This window comes from Camelus dromedarius, chromosome X, assembly GCF_036321535.1.
Source record: "Camelus dromedarius isolate mCamDro1 chromosome X, mCamDro1.pat, whole genome shotgun sequence".
Classification (NCBI taxonomy): Eukaryota; Metazoa; Chordata; class Mammalia; order Artiodactyla; family Camelidae; genus Camelus; species Camelus dromedarius.
Window position 1 is genome coordinate 34,557,187 of NC_087472.1, and position 17,909 is coordinate 34,575,095.

General features: G+C 43.6%; 1 protein-coding gene and 1 pseudogene across 5 annotated transcripts in view; one reads left to right on the plus strand and one right to left on the minus strand.

Annotated features, from left to right (window-relative positions):
• LOC105095422 (NACHT, LRR and PYD domains-containing protein 12) overlaps positions 1-17,391 on the plus strand; it is a 40,806-nt gene extending 23,415 nt beyond the window's left edge. For 4 of the 5 annotated variants that reach the window (XM_064482920.1, XM_064482917.1, XM_064482919.1 and 1 more), the window contains 9 exons: positions 348-437; positions 6,951-7,121; positions 7,248-7,418; positions 9,053-9,232; positions 9,913-10,083; positions 10,192-10,362; positions 10,671-10,841; positions 10,954-11,124; positions 15,256-17,391. In XM_064482920.1, the coding sequence (XP_064338990.1) occupies positions 348-437; positions 6,951-7,121; positions 7,248-7,418; positions 9,053-9,232; positions 9,913-10,083; positions 10,192-10,362; positions 10,671-10,841; positions 10,954-11,124; positions 15,256-15,337 (1,378 nt within the window). In that variant the 3' untranslated portion in view covers positions 15,338-17,391. The remainder of the gene's footprint in view (positions 1-347; positions 438-6,950; positions 7,122-7,247; positions 7,419-9,052; positions 9,233-9,912; positions 10,084-10,191; positions 10,363-10,670; positions 10,842-10,953; positions 11,125-15,255) is intronic. The other variant, XM_064482921.1, reaches the window with a different exon arrangement.
• Positions 3,558-4,808, minus strand: LOC116151349 (testis-expressed protein 13A-like; annotated as a pseudogene).
• Positions 17,392-17,909: the final 518 nt, after the last annotated feature.

Here is a 17,909-nt window from a genome sequence, read left to right on the forward strand (position 1 = left end):
ATCTGCAAAATAGTGATTATAATACCTGTCATTGGATTAAGGACCAGATAGGATAAATTCTATATGTAAAGTGCCTACCTTGGTGCGTGGCACACAATAACATGGCTTTGGCTTTGGAGCCAAATAGATTTGAGTATTGACCTTCATTTTGTTCCTCTGTGACCTTGGGAAGATTACTTAACTTTTTGTGCCTTAATTTCCTTATCTCCAAAATGGGGTAAGACCGCCTAAGGTTTTTGAAAGAGGTAAATTAATACTAGTATAGCAACAGAAGCCAAAATAAGTGTTTTACTTAAATTTTTATCTTCAATCATTTTAAATTATTTTCACTTTCTTGTCTCTTTTAGGCCCTTCCAACTGCGCAATTTGCCAGTGTCTCCACTGCACTTGCTCTGCCAAGCACTGCGTAATCCATACTGTAAAATCAAAGACCTAAAGTAAGTTGAACTTTACTTTAAAATCTTAGGTATTTTCAGGTAAAGACTGGGTTGCTAGAAATTGCACTCCCAGCTGATTGGACCTGAAAACAAAGTATAACTAGTGCTGAGCTTCTCCATAGCAGAACAGCAAATGAAAAGATATGCTACAAGCCTAGAAGGGACAGGGAATCAGGCACAGACCCCTGCCAACCCCTCCTGCCTCTTCCCCTTTTGTATGTGCTGTTATTGCTGTAGCTAGTGGGTGTCAGGCTGTAATACTTAAGGTTTGTATCTGGTTCCCATCCTGGACCTACCTGGCTCCCCTGCCTTTTCCTTCCAGACTCCCACTTTAGTTTCCTTTTCTCTCCCTCCATTCCCCACCCCCATTCTGTGAAGTTATTCCACCAAGTGCCATTTCTCAGAAGCCCCCGCCCCCGCCCTGACCTTATGTCCTTGCTCACTCTCAGATGCCTTGTCTGTTTGTCCACATCATGAACACACAGACACGAGCCCCCCTGGTTTCCCACCCCCTTGCCAGGCAGATCAGTGTCTGCTTTTTCCTCCCTCCCATCCCAGAGGAAGAAGTGGCCTTTCCAAACCCACCCAAGCCAGTAAATTCAGTTACTTTTATTTTTTGTATTTTTTGTGAGCATTTATTTTGCTTTATACAACACAGAAATATATAAAGATATAAAAGCCCTCCATCCTACTGCCCCATACCTCAACCTCACCCCAAACCCACACTTCTGATTCCCATTCTCCGATCTTGATCCCACCCTCCTTAGTTAATACCTTATATGCTAAATATTTTTCCAGACCTTTTTTGCTTATTCAAACATTAATCTGTAACATAAGGCACACATAAATCTATAATATACATAGCATACACATATGCTTACAGAATTTTTGGAGGTTTTGTTTCACAAAACACTCAATTAGCCATTATATTTTTTTCATTGAACAGTATAGTGGACATGACTCCAATACACTGTGCAGGATCTACCTCACAGTCAAAGGTCCCCGAAGAGGAGCCCCCAGCACTGACTGCACTTCCTCACTTCTGCACACTCCACAATCCTTGCAGTTGGGCTTCTGACCCCTCTTCACCCCATGCCCAGATTGGCTCAAGGTGACCGCCAGACCCAACTTTTAACCTCCTGTCTTAAGGGCCCTGGGCACTGCTGAACACTCCCCTTGCAACTCTTTCCCCACCCTTGCAACTGTCTTCCTCCTGTTCATACTACTCCTAAGTACCTCACTGCCTCCATGGTTCCTAGCCAGGGGCGATTTTACCCTCCCGCGGTGGAGACATTTTTGGTTGTCACAAATTTTTTGGAGGGAGTGTGCTACTGTCATCTAGTGAATAGAGGCCAGAGATTCTGCCAAACATCCTACAGTATACTGGACAGCCCCCTGCAACAAAGAATTATCCAACCTCAAGTGTCAAGAGTGCTAAAGTTAGGAAACCCTGCCCTAAGAGGATATAAACAAGCCCAAGGACATTTCTGACAAGTGCAGGCTAGGGAGCTTGCCCCCAGTCCTGATGGTTGTCCACATCTGCCCCAACAAGAGACAGCCTGAAGTCACATCCAGCTGCTGCACAGATGTCCCAGGGCTGTGATGGCTTCAGTATCTAGGTCCATAGTCTCCAGTTGATGTCCAGAGCTCCTCCATTTGTCTCAGTCTGGTCCAGGTGTGAGTCCTCACCATCCTTCCTCCTGTAGGCTAAACCATACATTTAGCTCCCTCCAGCGCAGCTTATAGTCATCAGAGGAGGGAGATGCAGACCATCCTCCCCCTCCCCCTTGCGTCCCCTCCCTCTGGAAACTGATTTCCCATTGGAGTATGTTCTGTTCTTCATATCTGAATTCGTTAGGAGTTTTGTAGTCAGACTCCCCTCCGACTATTATCCTGGTGATGGGCTGGGGGAGAGAAACTCTCAGGATGGCACCATCCTTTGGTCAGTGGTCTAGACCAGCAGACCCTCCAGGCCCTGTCAGTTGCCGACTCACCTCCTTGGCAGTGGCATGAGTGCCCTGTTCAGATCTGATTGTCCCCAGTTCTGCCCACTGGGGACTAGGGAGGATTCTCTTTCATGGGGCTGAGAAGCCACAACAGTCCTCGCTTCCAGCTGGTGCTGACATCCTCTGTACGCAGCCTGGAGGGATTCTTTAGGGGTGGCAAATTTCTGCCGTGTTGTAAACCCGGGGTTAACCCCGGACCTGCTTTGATGGTTTCTCATATCACTGCTCAGAACATGAACGAGCTTCCAGTCTATTTCATTCCTGCAGACTCTTGGGATGCAGGAATCCCCACTACCCGTCACTCCCTGATGCACCTTTTCAGCCAGTTCCAACATTTTATTTGATGGTCTGTGGTTTACAACTGCTCTTCTGGTGCCATTTCCTGCTTGGGAATAATCTGGTTGCCCAGAACAAGAACCCACTTAAGTTAGCTTAAAGAAAACGGGGTCTGTGTAAAGTAGATTTGCACTCAGCATAATTGCAGGAAGTGGAAAAGTAGTCTGCCACCACACAGTCAGTCGCTGGGGTCACAGGATCAATTCCTCTCTGCTTCTGTGTTCCTGTCTGCTCCCTGGGGCTCACACTGTCATCCTCTAAGACACTTGGCCTCTGTAAAGCACACGGTTTTGCTCCTGCACAGCCAGGGCCAGATCTCGGTGTCCATGGCTCTGCCCTTGATCCAGACTCCAAAAGACCCACTGCTTCACTACCCAACACCATCCTGGCTATGGAATCTGCCTCTCTGTTCAGACCCTAGTGTGAGAGTCTGTTTGGCTCAGGATGGATCAGATGTCCATTCCTGCTCCAATCATCTACTGTCTAGTTGGGGGAAAGGTGGGGTGTTATATACATGGCTGCCCAGGTCCACCAGATACCAGGGTTGGGGAGAGACACATACAAACAGAAGCTGCAGCAGTTCTGGGGTGTCGAATGCTAGTGCTCTGGAACACAAAGGCGGTCATCAAAACATGTCTTTCTTGGTCAGTCTACACCCACCACACCTCCCACCCACTCCCCTAGCCCCATTCTCCCACCCTTCCCCTCCCCCCGAGCCCCCTCTCCCACCTTTCCCCCCTCCCTCTGAAAGTTGAGTTCCCACTGGGAATATATTTATTTTCTGTTTCATATTTCTGAATTCACTGAGGGCTCTGCAGCCAGATACCCCTCCCACAGCGGAAGCAAGTTTCCCTCCGTGAAAAATTCACAGCTTTACACCAAGGACAGTCACAATCTCCAGGCCTGCGAAACACTGGTTGTCTCCTCTGCGGATAGGGATCAGAGTCTCTCCTGTCTCTTTAGGGTTCTTAAGGGTTTATTCCGTGGGCCCCCACATCAGCCCATAAGCTTTCATCAGAGGGTCCCCAGTGGGGAGAGGTCTGAGATAGAGCTCCTGCTGTGAACATTGCTGCTGGTGGGGATGATGTAGGTGGAGATAGTGTGGGTGTATCTGGAAAGGAGGATAAGGGGCATGAGTATGAATATGTGAATGAGGCAGGCAGCTGGACAGGAAGCAGTTCTGGTGAGACTGTTGACTAGGGCTTGAGGGTCCCAGAGAAATATAACATAGCTGTTATATTTCTGACCTGAGTTCTCCCTCCCTCTTCCCGCCAGAGGTGTAATTTTTCTGGTCCACAGCTCCGAGGAGCTGCAAAAGGTCTCCACTCAGTTCCTCCACTGCCTCCGCACTCTCCGCATCCTTCTGTCTTCCTCCTCCTCCTCCTGTGGTGCCGGAAGCAGTAGCACTAGTAGCAGTGGCCTCCGCCTTCTCTTCCACCTCACCTGCTCCTGTCCCAGCCCCAGTAGCAGTGGCCAGGCCTGGCCCTTCTGCGACCCACTCCTGGAGAGAAATGGGCAGAATTGAGACCTGTCCAGGGGGCGGGGCAGGGACCAAAAAGAGCAATCTTACAGCGTGAAGGAGCTTTCACCTCAGTGGGTCCCTTTCTTTCCGCATCTCTGCCAGGCTGGCCTGGGCCAGCCGCAGCTGGGAGGCCGCCTCCTTACGCTCCACCTCCCGCTGCGCTGTGAGCAACTTCAGGTCTGAGGCCAAGGCCTGCGCGGCTGACTTTTGCAGTCTTGCGAAGTCATGCAGGCACTGCACCCTGCACTCATTTAACTGGTTCTGCCTGTGGGCAAAGCGCATGCCCAGGGCCAGGCTGCCCCAGGCACAGGCCTCTTTGACCTCGCTGGACACATCAGTGTCCTCCAGGATGGCCCTGAACTTGGCCTCCACCTCCTCCCAGGACAGGGATGTATTCTCGAGGTAGAACTCAGGGCCTTTTGCGTGCCTGGCCATCTTCTCGTTGATGAAGGCCACCACCTTGCCATGCTGGAACTTACCACTAGGGTCCTCGGGTTTCAAGGCCATGCTGGCTGAGGGCCTTTGGGGCTTGGCTGGCCCTGCGGAGAGGAATCAGTTGTCCACTCCCCAATCTTCTCATGTCTGCTTCCTCTCCCCTTCCCCTTTCACACTCTTGTAAAGAACAAGAACCCCTGACTGGCTTGCCCGCCAGGACACTTCCCATCAGGCCTTACCTCGAGGTCAGTGGGGATGCAGGGCAAACACGCCTGTCTACCATGCCCAGAGAGAGAGGGGACCTCTTTTTCTCCAACGGGAGAGAGAGCCTCCTGCCAACCCTTCCAGGCTTTTCCCTTGGGACTGTACCAACTTCCAGAAACATTGGAGGTAGGAAGGGTGCACAAGGGAGACTCCCCACATTCCCCCCACCCCCTACATAAGGGAATGCGCTACACTTTTGAAAATCTTTGAAGGCGGGAAGAAACTGTAGTGGTAAGAAAAGACTTAGAACCAGGAAAGCGAAGCGCTTGTAATCAAATACAAAAAGTCCCACCCCATCCCCACCATATGGTTTGTCCCACCCAGGGAGCGCTCCTCTCCTACACATGGAATACTCTAGAATAGGAAACAGCCCCACCTCACCCCCCAAATGGCCTCGGCTACCCGCTGGAGGAGGAAGGTGGAGGCAGAGTACAGCCTCAACCCCCGTCACCTCAAATGGTCATAAATTCTGGCCACACCTGCCCCCAAAATGTATCTTGAATCTGTCCACCTCCACACCCCCCATCATCCTAGTCCAGCCCTTCCCCTCCCTCCAAATAATTTCTTCCCTGGACCACTGCCTCCCTCTAACACCAGGTTTGTCTCTTGTCCTACCCTGTCGTCAGAAGGATCTGACTGTCTCTTTAAACTTCTAATGGCTTTTTGAGGCCTAGAGAATAATCCAGACAGCCCTCAGGTTGAGTACTACTTTGCCACTTATACTGTATGACCTTGTGCTATAGTTAACTTTCAGTTTTTAACCCATGGGCCTAAGATGAGGACTGAATGACAAAGTGCATGTAAAATAGTAATGTTTTCTATGGTTTAATTTTTGTAAAATGTACAAATCCTGTGTGTGTGTGTGTGTGTGTGTCTGTGTGTGTGTCTGTGTATGTGTGTGTATGTTTGCATATGTTTCTATAATCCTGGAGAAGGGAGTGGTAGGATATACACCAGACTCTTAATATTCTGAATATCTTTGGTAGGTGGCGTTTGGAGAAGTTGGGTAAAAGTTTTCATCTTTTAAAAATAAATCTTTCTGTGGTTTCATCTGTTACAGGGAACATATAATGCTGTATGTATCCATGCGTTAGAAATCTGGAAAATTATATTCCAAATTTTAACAGTGGTTATCTTTCGGTGGTAGGAATACAGTACTTTCTGAAAAAAACTTTATTCTTGTGCTCATTCGGCAGCACATATACTAAAAACTTTATTCTTCACATTTTTCTCAATTGTAAAAATTATCTATAATAAGCATGCATTATATTTTTCAAACTTTTTAAAATAATTTTTCTGATAACTTCTGATCATTGTAAACAATTTTAAAATACCTGGAAAGTAAATGTCTCCCTGTAGTCCAACCCTTCCCTCCAACCTGGAAGATAACCATGGTTAATAGTTTGATATATACCCTCCAGTATTTTAAAATAAGCCGTAGCAAATAATTGGTAGTTTTTCAAATGAAGCATCCCCTCTCTTACCTCCTGGCTTTTGCACAGGTTGCTCCATGAGTGAATTGTACCTCAGCCCCTCCTGCTGTCCCCAGTCTCATTCTCCTCATCCACCTAACTCCTGTTCAATTTTTATTACCCTTTCACAACAGCACTCAAGTATTTGCTCCTCTTGTAAGTATTTTTAGATCTTCTAAACCCCACCCCATGCTAGGCTGAATTGTGCCACCTTTCTGTGTCTCCATGATACCTTGTGAATACCATTTGCAGTACTTTTCACACTGTATTATAATCCATGATTTTCTAATTTTTCCCCATTAACTGGGCATTCCTTGAAGGCAGGGTCTGAGTCTTAATTATTTCTGTGTTTTCAGTAAACACTCAATAAGTTAATTGTTGAATGAAGTGAAATAATTCATTACATCAGTAAGGAGCAAAGAGGTACCTTTAAAGAGAGTTCTCTTTTCTTCTCTGAAATGTCTTTTTCTCCACACAGACTGATTTTCTGCCACCTCACGGCTTCTTGTGGCAGAGACCTCTCCTTAGTATTTGAAACCAACCAGTATCTGACAGATTTGGAATTTGTGAAAAATACCCTAGAAGATTCAGGAATGAAGCTTCTGTGTGAAGGATTAAAACAGCCAAACTGTATCTTACAGACATTGAGGTAACTGATAGCAGGAGAATTTGTCTGTGTTCGTGTCATTTTATGTCATTTTTTGTCAATTCTTTTTGTATGTGTAGAGGGGAGAGTATGAATAAGATAATGAGGTCATTCTTCTGTTCTCTGAAGGTTGTACCGATGCCTTATCTCCTCTGCTTCTTGTGGGGCGCTAGCAGCTGTTCTCAGCACAAATCAGTGGCTCACTGAGCTGGAATTTAGTGAAACAAAACTGGAAGCTTCAGCTTTGAAATTGCTCTGTGATGGTTTAAAAGATCCAAATTGCAAATTACAGAAGCTCAAGTAAGTTGTCACTATTAGTTTCCATACTGCAAGAAAAAATTTTAAAATGTGCAATTCAACATGGATGTTGTATGATCAGAGCACACTTAAGGAGTCATGGAGAGGAAGAATAAAAGTGGCAGACCCTAAAACTGTTCCAGAAAAATTATAGGAAGAGAATTTTCATTGTAAGTGGCAATAACATTAATGACAATAATGATAGCCCACACTTATTGAGCAATTACTTTGTGCTAAGCATTGTGCTGAATGCTTTGGAAACATGATTTCCTTTAATCTGCACAACAGCTCTAAGAGATTCAGATTACTATCCTCATTTTAGCAGATGAGGAAGTGGAAACCCAAGGTCATAAGACTAAATAACATGGCAGAGGCACAATTAGAAACCCAGATGTGTCCGACTTCGAAGTCCGTATAATGGCCTTAATAAGAAATTTATCATATTTGTATTAGTCAGAGTTCTCCAGAGAAACAGAACCAATAAATGTATATGAACATATAGAGAGATTTATTTTAAGTAATTGGCTCACACAGATTATGGCAGTTGTCAAGTTCAGTATCTGCAGGGTAGGCCAGCAGACTGGAGACACAGGGAAGAGCCAGTGTTGCAGTTCAAGTCCAAAGGCATTCTTCTGGCAAAATCCCCTCTTCTTCCCAGGGGGTCAGTCTTTTTCTATTAAACTTTCAATTGAGTGAGGACCACCCACACTATGGAGGGTAATTTACTTAACTCAGAGTCTACTGATTTAAATGTTAATCTCATCTAAAAAGTACCTTCACAGAAATATCTAGAATAATATTTGACCAAATATCTGGGTACTATGACCTAGCCAACTTAACACATAAAATTAACCATCACAATATATATGTGGGGTTTTCTGAGGCAAAAGTTCTTTAGCATTAACACTTTCTAAATCCACTTTGAAACTCATTGTTTTGCAGAATATCTCTATTTAAAATTTCTAAATTGGAGAGATATAGATACATGTCCTCATGAGCCTTCTTCAAGATTGATAACTCAAGAGAAAATTGAGGACTCAAAAGTTGTAGTAAATATAGAAATTCTTGAAAGTGATGGAAGAAAAAGTTGATGGGAAATAGTTCAAAGAATTGGACTACTTAATATGGAGAAATAAAGATTGAGAAGACAGCAAAATCAGTAAAAACCAGTCTTTGGACCAAGGAAGGAATATTATATGGATGATGGTGATGGGCTGGGTTTCTCTAAGGATGGTAGATTAATTAATAATGAACTTACAGATAAGAGGAAAGGAAAGCTCCTTTGACTGTAAAATTTGTTGAGGATGATTGTAGCATTTTCCCCTCAGATTTGAAAGAAGATATGAGAGTGCTTAATTCATGCAGGGAATTAAAATGAGATTGGGTCGTCTTGATATTTCCTCCCAATTCTTTTCTTTTTTGGGCAGTCGACATTTATTGAGTTCTCACTGAGGGATACAGTGTTGTGGGAGCAATGTACAAGTCCCTCCCATGTGTGAAAGAGGGCTGTGACATATTCCAGGTTGGGAGTCTTGTATGGGTGGGCCTTTATTTTCTCTGCTCGTGATGTTTTGTGGGTAGAGGGTGAGTAGGATGATAAAGTAGCCAATTCTGTGTCTGTTTATCTTTCTTTCCAGGTTGTGTGCTAGCTTTCTCCCTGAAAGCTCAGAGACTGTTTGCAAATATCTTGCCTCTGTTCTCACTTGCAATCCAAACCTCACTGAACTGGACCTGAGTGAAAATCCCCTCGGGGACACAGGGGTGAAGTATCTTTGTGAGGGTCTCAGACATTCCAACTGTAAAATGGAGAAACTAGAGTAAGTAAACTATCTGGCATAATTGCATGACTATTGAACTTGTTAAATGCCTGCTGTGTGCCAGGATCTATGCTTGATGCTTGCTAGAAGTTATTTTACATAATTAACTTCTTACAATAACCGTTTAAGGTGGGCTTTCTTTTCCCCATTGTACAGATGAGGAAACAGGATAGGGGGGAGTGACTTGTCCAAGGTCACACAGCGAATAAGTGGTATAGTCAGGATGTTACTCCAAAATCTGCCTCCAAATCTCATGCTCTTTCTAGTATACTACTGTCCTGTTTGTTTACAGGACTGATGCTAATTAAATGTTAACTCTAGAAAGAATACCTACTATGTACCCAACACTGGGCTAGATGTGAATGGAGTTATCAAAAGGACTACAAGTGACAGAGCTGCCCTTAAGGACACATGGATATGAAACAGTTGGAGAGCAACACAGTCCAATGTGTAATCAAATGCCTAACACTATAGAATCTTGTTTAAATGCCAGATGAGCGCAGGGAAAGGGAGGAGGTCACTCTGGGCTGCAGACCTCAGGAGGAGATTCTGTGAAGGTGGTGGGCCAGCAGCTAGAACTTGAAGAATGGCTAGGACTTAGCCAAATGGGGAGCTTGGGAGAACACTCCTGGAAGCTAAATGACAGCAGTGGCTGATTTTTCTTCTTTGTCTCTGGGTAGCTTGAGCACATGTTACCTGACAGGTGCTAGCTGTGTGGAGCTCTCTTCTTTCTTGCAAGTGAGTCAGACTTTAAAAGAGCTGTTTGTGTTTGCCAATGCCCTGGGGGACACAGGAGTACAGCATCTCTGTGAAGGCCTGCAGCATGCAAATGGTGTAATCGAGAATCTTGTGTAAGTGTCTGCTTGTCCTTGTACTTCTCATGGGCCTTGACATTTGAGGTTCAGTGGAACTCCCTGCTGCCATGGTTAACAACCATCTTGCTGTCCCTATTCCTCCAGGCTTTCCGAATGTTCCCTCTCTGCAGCTTGTTGTAAATCCCTCGCCCAAGTCCTGAGCTCTACCCGGAGCCTGACAAAGCTGCTTCTAATTAATAACAAAATCGAAGATTTGGGACTGAAATTGCTGTGTGAAGGATTAAAACAGCCTGACTGTCAGTTAAAGGATCTGGCGTGAGTATTGTGTGCAATAGTCACTGTCAGAGTTTCTTAATGTTTCAGCAACTCCCCAAATTAAGTGATTATTATTTGACCTGATGATATAATACCCAAGGAAGCAATAAATGAAGACCCAAATAATTTAGGGGGAATAAATCTTCCCCCTCTCTACAATCTCTGCTTGGCTCTGGCTCAAGGGATTTTTTTTTTTACATGACACTGATTTTTCTACCATGTTTTTCTACAATTGGGCAAATCCAATTTCTAAAGTGACCCAGTACAGATAAAATGATGCCAACTTTCTCTGCCTTATTTCCTGGCAGACTGTGGACCTGTCACCTGACTGGAGAGTGTTGTCAGGATTTGTGCAATGCACTGTACACGAATGAACACCTGAGAGACCTTGACCTCAGTGACAATGCCTTGGGAGATGAAGGCATGCAGGTGCTATGTGAAGGGCTGAAACACCCTTCCTGTAAACTACAGACCTTGTGGTAAGTGCACAGGGACTCTGTCCACTGAGCTCTTGTTCCAGGCTATATATAAAATGGAGAGTCATTATTGGGGTAAAACGAATTTCTTTCTTGAATCCCCAACCGCCCATAGGCTAGCAGAATGTTACCTCACAGATGCGTGCTGTGGAGCCCTCGCCTCTGTCCTCAGCAGAAATGAGAACCTAACATTGCTAGACTTAAGTGGAAATGACCTCAGGGATTTTGGAGTGCAAATGCTGTGTGATGCACTGATTCATCCAATATGTAAACTACAAACGTTCTAGTAAGTTACTGTGGTGGGGGAAGTGGAAGGGAGGGGGCCTGGACAAGCATGTTGGGTTTGATCATAGCCACCGCAGCAAGAAAAGAGAAGAAAAACTGAGGGCAGGCCATGCCTAGGTAAAATAGCAAATTTTTTTGATTATCAATTGTGAGATTACCAATAGGCCTCTTCCTTGGATGCAGGGGCAGGGAGAAAGGTTGAGAACAGGCAGTGCTGGATCTCACTGCTAAGAAAAGCAACATGGTGTAGGAAAAAGAGCACCAGATCCAGATTCTGCTAGATCTGGCTAAAATACTAGGTCTAGCAACTACTAGCTATACGACCATGCTTGCTTCTCCCTGAGCTTTAGTATCCTTGTCTATAAAATGGAGCTAACACAAGTAGTACCTGACTGCCTGGTGTTAGCCTGGGAATTGCATGAAGCGAGACGTTAATTATGAATGTACAACCCTTGGCATGTAGGAGGTACTCCATAAATGTTAAACCCTTCCCCTTTCCTCTTCTAATGACTGCTAGAGGGCTTGATGTTTACTTTTTGAAAGTCTTCACCACTTAGGGGGATGAAGCTGTTACACAATTACAATTACAGAAAGTGGAGGGCTTCACCCTTTCTGGTCAGTGTCTACCTGCCAGCTCAGCAGGCTGGCATAACGCACAAAGTAACTCTTAATTAGGATATAGCTATGCTCTGTTGGCAGCTAACCAGTGGACAAATGGCCATTTATTTCTGGCATCAAGAACTGGAACACATAATGGAAAATAAAGGCTGAGTGCAAAAATTCCACATTCCAAAGCCAATTTGATGGATTGAAGCGTAAATGAAAACAGCATAAATGCCTGATTATAAGCCTGGCTGACACAGAAGCTGGTTCTCTACTAGCAAAATGAAGTCTGTTAGTTTCAAGACTTGAGAGTGTGGTAATTATTGCCTAGGAAGAGGGAATTATTCACAAGATAATAAGCCTCAGGGGTTTAGGGACCTCCATGGTATCTTTCTCAGAAAAAGGTGACTGAAGTCTGTATTGTCAACAGGTTGAAGTAAACTCAATGATCAATCCTAATGTTTCTTTAAATATAGAGTAATGTGGTAGCACTCTGTCATATGTATGCTTCAGCAAAGGTCCTAAATGACATCATGGCGAAATTATTTTTTGATGGCATGCCATTATTTGTTTCTTATTATAATTTGCACCATTACCGGTTTCTCTCACCCTTTGTCTTTTAACCAATGTGCTTCCATTGTGTTTCCAGGCCAACCTTCCAACCCTTATAACTTATCAAACTTCAAGTCGATAGCAGTGTGCGATAATAGCTCTTAATACAAAATAAAGGACACACACACAGAATAGATACTATTCACTGACCTCAAATAAATGTTGAACATTATTGTGTATATAAGACAGACAACACTGAAATCAATAGAAATAATATACTTACTCAAGTAAGGTGAGAGTAAACTGGATCATTTAATGTGGTGGTGGGCTAGAGAGGGGGTAAATCCAAGAGAGCCTCCTAAAAGGGGGAATCTTGTCTGGAAATTGGAAAGGCTGAAGGAAGAAGGTCATTTCCTAAGAGCTGCTTGAGTGTGAGGTCTGAATCTTATTCCTCATTGTATTTTCCCAAGCAAAGTTTCTAGCTCAGTGCTTTGCAGTTAGTAAATACATATAGGAATGTTAGTAATTTAGAGATCTAGGGGTAAGGCAAGGAGACATGATGATATATTCAAAAAAGACTAGGTATCTAGACATTCAAAAGATCGAGGGGGAAAAAATAACAAGTTGCAGCCTCAGACTGACAATGCTAAACCTTCACTCATCCACAAGCATTTGCTGAATATCTACTGTGTGCTAGACAGATGTGCCAAGTGCTGGGAGACAAGAATGAATAAGACATGAGAAACGATCTATACTCTTCAAGGACCAGTGGGCCTAGTGATACACACAGGCATGTAAACTGATGAATGCAATAGGATAATTAGTCTTAATGGAGCCATGACAGGAGACAACTCACCGAGGCCAAGAGGCTCAGGGAAAAATTCTTGGAAGAAGGGCCACCTGAGTTGAATCTCAGGACTATAGCCAGGGAATTGGAGGTAAAGATATAGAAGGGTTGTCCAGGCTCAGGAGATAGCATGAGAAAAAATAGACAGTAAGCAGCATGTTTTATGGTACTTGATGGGGATAGAGGTGGAAAATCTCCAGGAAGTTTGCTATTGCTGCAGCATAAAGTGAAAAGTAGAATGTGTCAAGAAATGAGATTGAGGGAGTAAGCAAGGCCTTGTATGCCATGTGTAATTAGTAAGATCTGTTTGCAGAATTCTGGGTGCAAATTCAGTCATCACTCTCTTTTTCTCACATACCAGAGTAGTTGTACATTTGGTGACCTTTCCTTACCTTTCCAAAACTGATCCCAAAGATGGAACCAGTTTTGCTTTCAAAGCTAGTTGGAGAATCAGACCACTGCTGCTGCTGTTTCTCACTGCCACGTAGGGCTGATCTTGATAACTGATCCTACCCAGTCCCACAGAAGCTTGGTGACTGGACAGTGATGCCCCTGGCTGGTCTGGATCCCTGCCAGCCCTGCAATGTCATTATACTTGGACTCTGAAGTTATTGACATCTTAGTCCACACCCGAATATGCAATCATTGTTCCTTAAAGTTCTCTATGTGTCAGGGAGGCTGGGTCTAAAACAGCTCCTTGAATCAGCCACAGGTATACATGTGTGAAGCCAGTCCTTGCCTGCAAAGATGTAGGCCCCTGAGTTGTGTCAGGGATCCCACTTAAGCCATCTTCCTTCTTCAAGATAATTTTATTTTTGGTGCCTTGGTGCCCTTCCCAGACACTGCGCCTTGGGTAAAATACCCTGGCTCACCCTGACACATGTTCCTAATTCTAAATTAGTAAAAAAGGGATTGAGAGTAACTGGTCTCTTAATTCCCAGAAGACCTCCAGGTCTCCTAAGCATATTGGCCTACCTCTTACCCAGCAGTGAGTTCTACATGTCAGGAGGTGAGACAGCTTTTGCTAAGCCACTCAAAAAATTCTAAAGGTCTTATTATACTTCTATGGCATTAAATGTCTACTTACTCTACAACTGCATAACTAGCAGGGCTGCTCATTTCACTTTGCTAGATGAAGATTAGCTTCTCTCCATTAAAAACTAAAAACTGTACCTCACTACACATTTGAAAGAGTTTGTATCTTCTTTTGTAGTCAATAGGGGTTAATCAAGGACATGTGGAGTCTGAAGTGCCTGTAGAACAGTGTGGAACACTGTGGGAAGTTTTCTAGTAGGTAGGCAATTGGATGTAGGAGTGGGCCCTGGAGGTGATAGCTGAAGCCATGGCAATGGATGAGATCCTCTAGGGAGAGTGAGAAGAGAAGAACCTCTGAGGAACATCTCTGGGGAATTAGCCCTGGGCAATACCAACTTTTAAGAGGTGGGTATGGAAAGGAAAACCCATGGAGAAAACCAGGAGAGAAAGGTGTCCTTGAAGCTCTAAAAGTGAGCTTCAAGGAAGAAGTGTTGGACAGTATCCAATGCAGCAGAGAGTTCCAAAATGATGAGTACTGAAAAGTGTCCATTGGATTTAGCAACTAGGAGGAATAGGTGACCTTGTCAAGGGCATTTTAGTGCTGTGGTAGGGCTGGAAACCAGATTGAAGTGACTTCAGGAGATGGGAGATAAGGAAGAGGAGAAGGAGTAGAGACTCCTTTTTCAAGAAGTTTGTGAAAAGGAGAAGAAATGTGGGATCGTAACTCTGGGGATTTGTTCTTTTTCTTTTTTGTCTTGTTTTAGGATAGGCAAATTTGTCAGCTGAGGGAAAGGAGCCCGTAGAGAGGGAGAGATTATAGATAGAGGAGCAGGAACTAATGGACTAATGCAGCAGGGCCTTGTACAAAGGCATGGAGGGACGGCAGTGAGAGTCCAAGAGGAAGTTAAGCATTTTCTTTTTTGAGACCCATGGGAAGAAGCTAAGGCTGAGGGGGGAGGTAAATGCCAAGTGGGTGAAGTAACCAAGTGGTGCTGTGGAGCAAGTGTGAATGGGAAGCTTACCCTTGAGAATAGGAAAGATACTGGAGGCATATGTTAGCTTGACTTGACACAAGATTCTTTTCATTTTTCATAGCATTGACACGGATCATTTACATGAAGAAACATTCAGAAAAATAGAAGCTTTAAAAATGAGCAAGCCTGGAATCACCTGGTAGTTTCCAAGGAGATCACCTGAATCAGCTGCATATAGACCTCCTCTGTTCGGCACCATCATTAACAGTTGTTCAGTATTCTTGTTCTAAACCTGTTAACCTTTGCTGAGGATGCTAGTATGAAACAAGCAGCAGTGATTGCTATTTCTTACATAGAATCATCCACTAAGTAGGATGTAAAAGGTGAAAGCACCTTAGTTGAAATGTCTTCAGCAATAATACCTTACATTCATATATTGTGTTACAATGTTTACTATGTTTTCACAAAAACTTTCAAAGGTGAGAAGATGAGGCTCAGAGAGGTTGTGACGAGCTCCAACTCCCACAGCTCATTCGTGGGAGAGTTGGGACTAGAATCCAGCCAGGTTTCCCAATACTCAGACCAGGCAGGGAAACTATTATAGAAACAAGACATGTTCATGAGTCCACTTAAAGAGACAAGATACTTGAAATGATTAAAGTACAAGAGGGTGTACAAACAAACACATGTTATATCTTATGGTGCTGATTTTAAGTAAAACTGTAATTCGCAAAAGAAAGAGAAAGGAATGAGTTGGATTAATAAGGGAAGGCTTCGTGGAGGTGAGACTTGATGTGGTCCTTGAGAATAAGTAGGATTAAGATAGGGGAAGATATACTGGCCAGCGGCTATAAGACTGTAGGCAAAAGGGCTGTATTTGTGAGCAGCTCACCAAAAGCGCCTGGAGAAAGTGAAATGTTTGCATTAGAGTTTCTTGAGCTGCCACAATATCCATATCCTAAGCTTCTGAGGGTGCTCTCCAGTTCCCAGGCTCAACTAACTTTCTGAACTTTTAATACCTCCCCCTTGTGTTTGTTCTTGTTCATGGACTCCTAAGACTGACTCACTCCTCATCCCTGACAGCATATTGCATAGCCCAGCACAGATCCTGCACAACTGCACACTTCTGTCTCTGCCTGGTTTCTACAAAATACCAGATGAAACAAGTGGAGAAAGGGAGTACTAGGCAAGGAAAATAGCACAGAGCCCGTGAAATAAGAGCGAATGGGGCGGTATGGGATCAACAGAAAAATAGGCCGACCTGATTAAGATGTAGAGTTATCTCTGGAACCTACTTACTAGCTGTGTGACCCTGAGTAAGTCACTTGGGTTCTTGGAGCCTCGGTTTTCTCATCTATAAAATGAGGATAAATTGACATTAACCTTGCAGGGCTATTGTTCCCAATATGGTGCCTACCCCATACTAGGTACCAATTAGTGGTAGCTGATTAGTGGTATGAGTGTGTACCAGTAATATAATGCAGCTGTGTAGTCTTTGAGACTACAGATTTTCTTGCTGTGTAGTCAGTGTGAAGTGTGCATTTGAACTAAATGTGTGTGCTGCAGGCAGTGAATTTAGTGGGGAAAGGGACACAGAGTGGGAAGTTATTGCAGGGGAGAGGTCCAGATATTCCATGTCCTCACCCATCATCAGGTATTGTTCCCTGCTGCCCTGGGAGATGGTAACTCTTGGTTAAGAGACCAGGTCTGGCTTGAGAGAATGGCCAAGGTAGCAGTTTGTTTCCAGTTTTCTCAAGTTCTTCTTTCCCTTTAGTTGTTTAATACTTATTTATTGAGGGTTTATTTTGTGCCAGATTTTGTGCTAAGTTTTGGCTTTACAGAGATGAATATGCCTATTCCTGCGCACTTCCCTTACCATGTTCTCTGACTGCTGTGGTCCCTCTGTCAGTCTGGTGAACATATGATAAAACTCAGTCACGTTAAGAACTCAAAGGTGAAATATTAAATGAAAAATTGTGGAACCCTCTGTGTGTGTGTGTGTGTGTGTGTGTGTGTGTGTGTGTCCTGTTTGTGTACAAAATATGCATGTGTATGTATGTGTCCAGAGTGTGCAAGGAAGGATATATACAAGAAATTGCTAACAGGAGTTACCTCTGGCAAGAGGAAGTTGGCAAGCAGGGGCATTGGGAGAATAGGAAGGGAACTTTTCATTTTCATCTATAGACCTCTGTTCTACTTGATGTTTTTACCATGTGCATGTATTTTATAATTAATAAACTTGATGTTAAAAATAAAACTCAATCATATTGAGGAGTTATTTTTCTTCTTTTAAAACATGACAATTTAGAAGTAAACATAGGGCAGGCATTTATAAACGTGACATAAAAACCCAAAGGAAAAGAAGAATTTGACAACATCAAAATTAAAAATCTCTTTATGAAAAAAAATACCATAAATAAAATTAAAAGACTACTGATAAACTGGAGGAACATACTTGGCACACATATAAAGACAAGGCTAATGTCTGTAATATAAATAACAAATCAGTATGAAAAACAAAACATGGAGGACTTCTGCTTCCACAATGATGAAGTTACAGTGAGTGGATTTACCCTTTCACATTAACAACTCAAAAAATGGGCAAAATATGGGAAACAACAGTTCCCAGGCATTGGATAACAGGCAGAGTTGGGAGAAATAAAAAATAGCAAGATGGTAGCTTTAGGCAGTATCAGTAGTCTTATTAAAGTTAATGGTCTCATAACTAGACTGGTAAAATGGAAAAAGTTTTTTTTAAAGACTCAACCAATATAC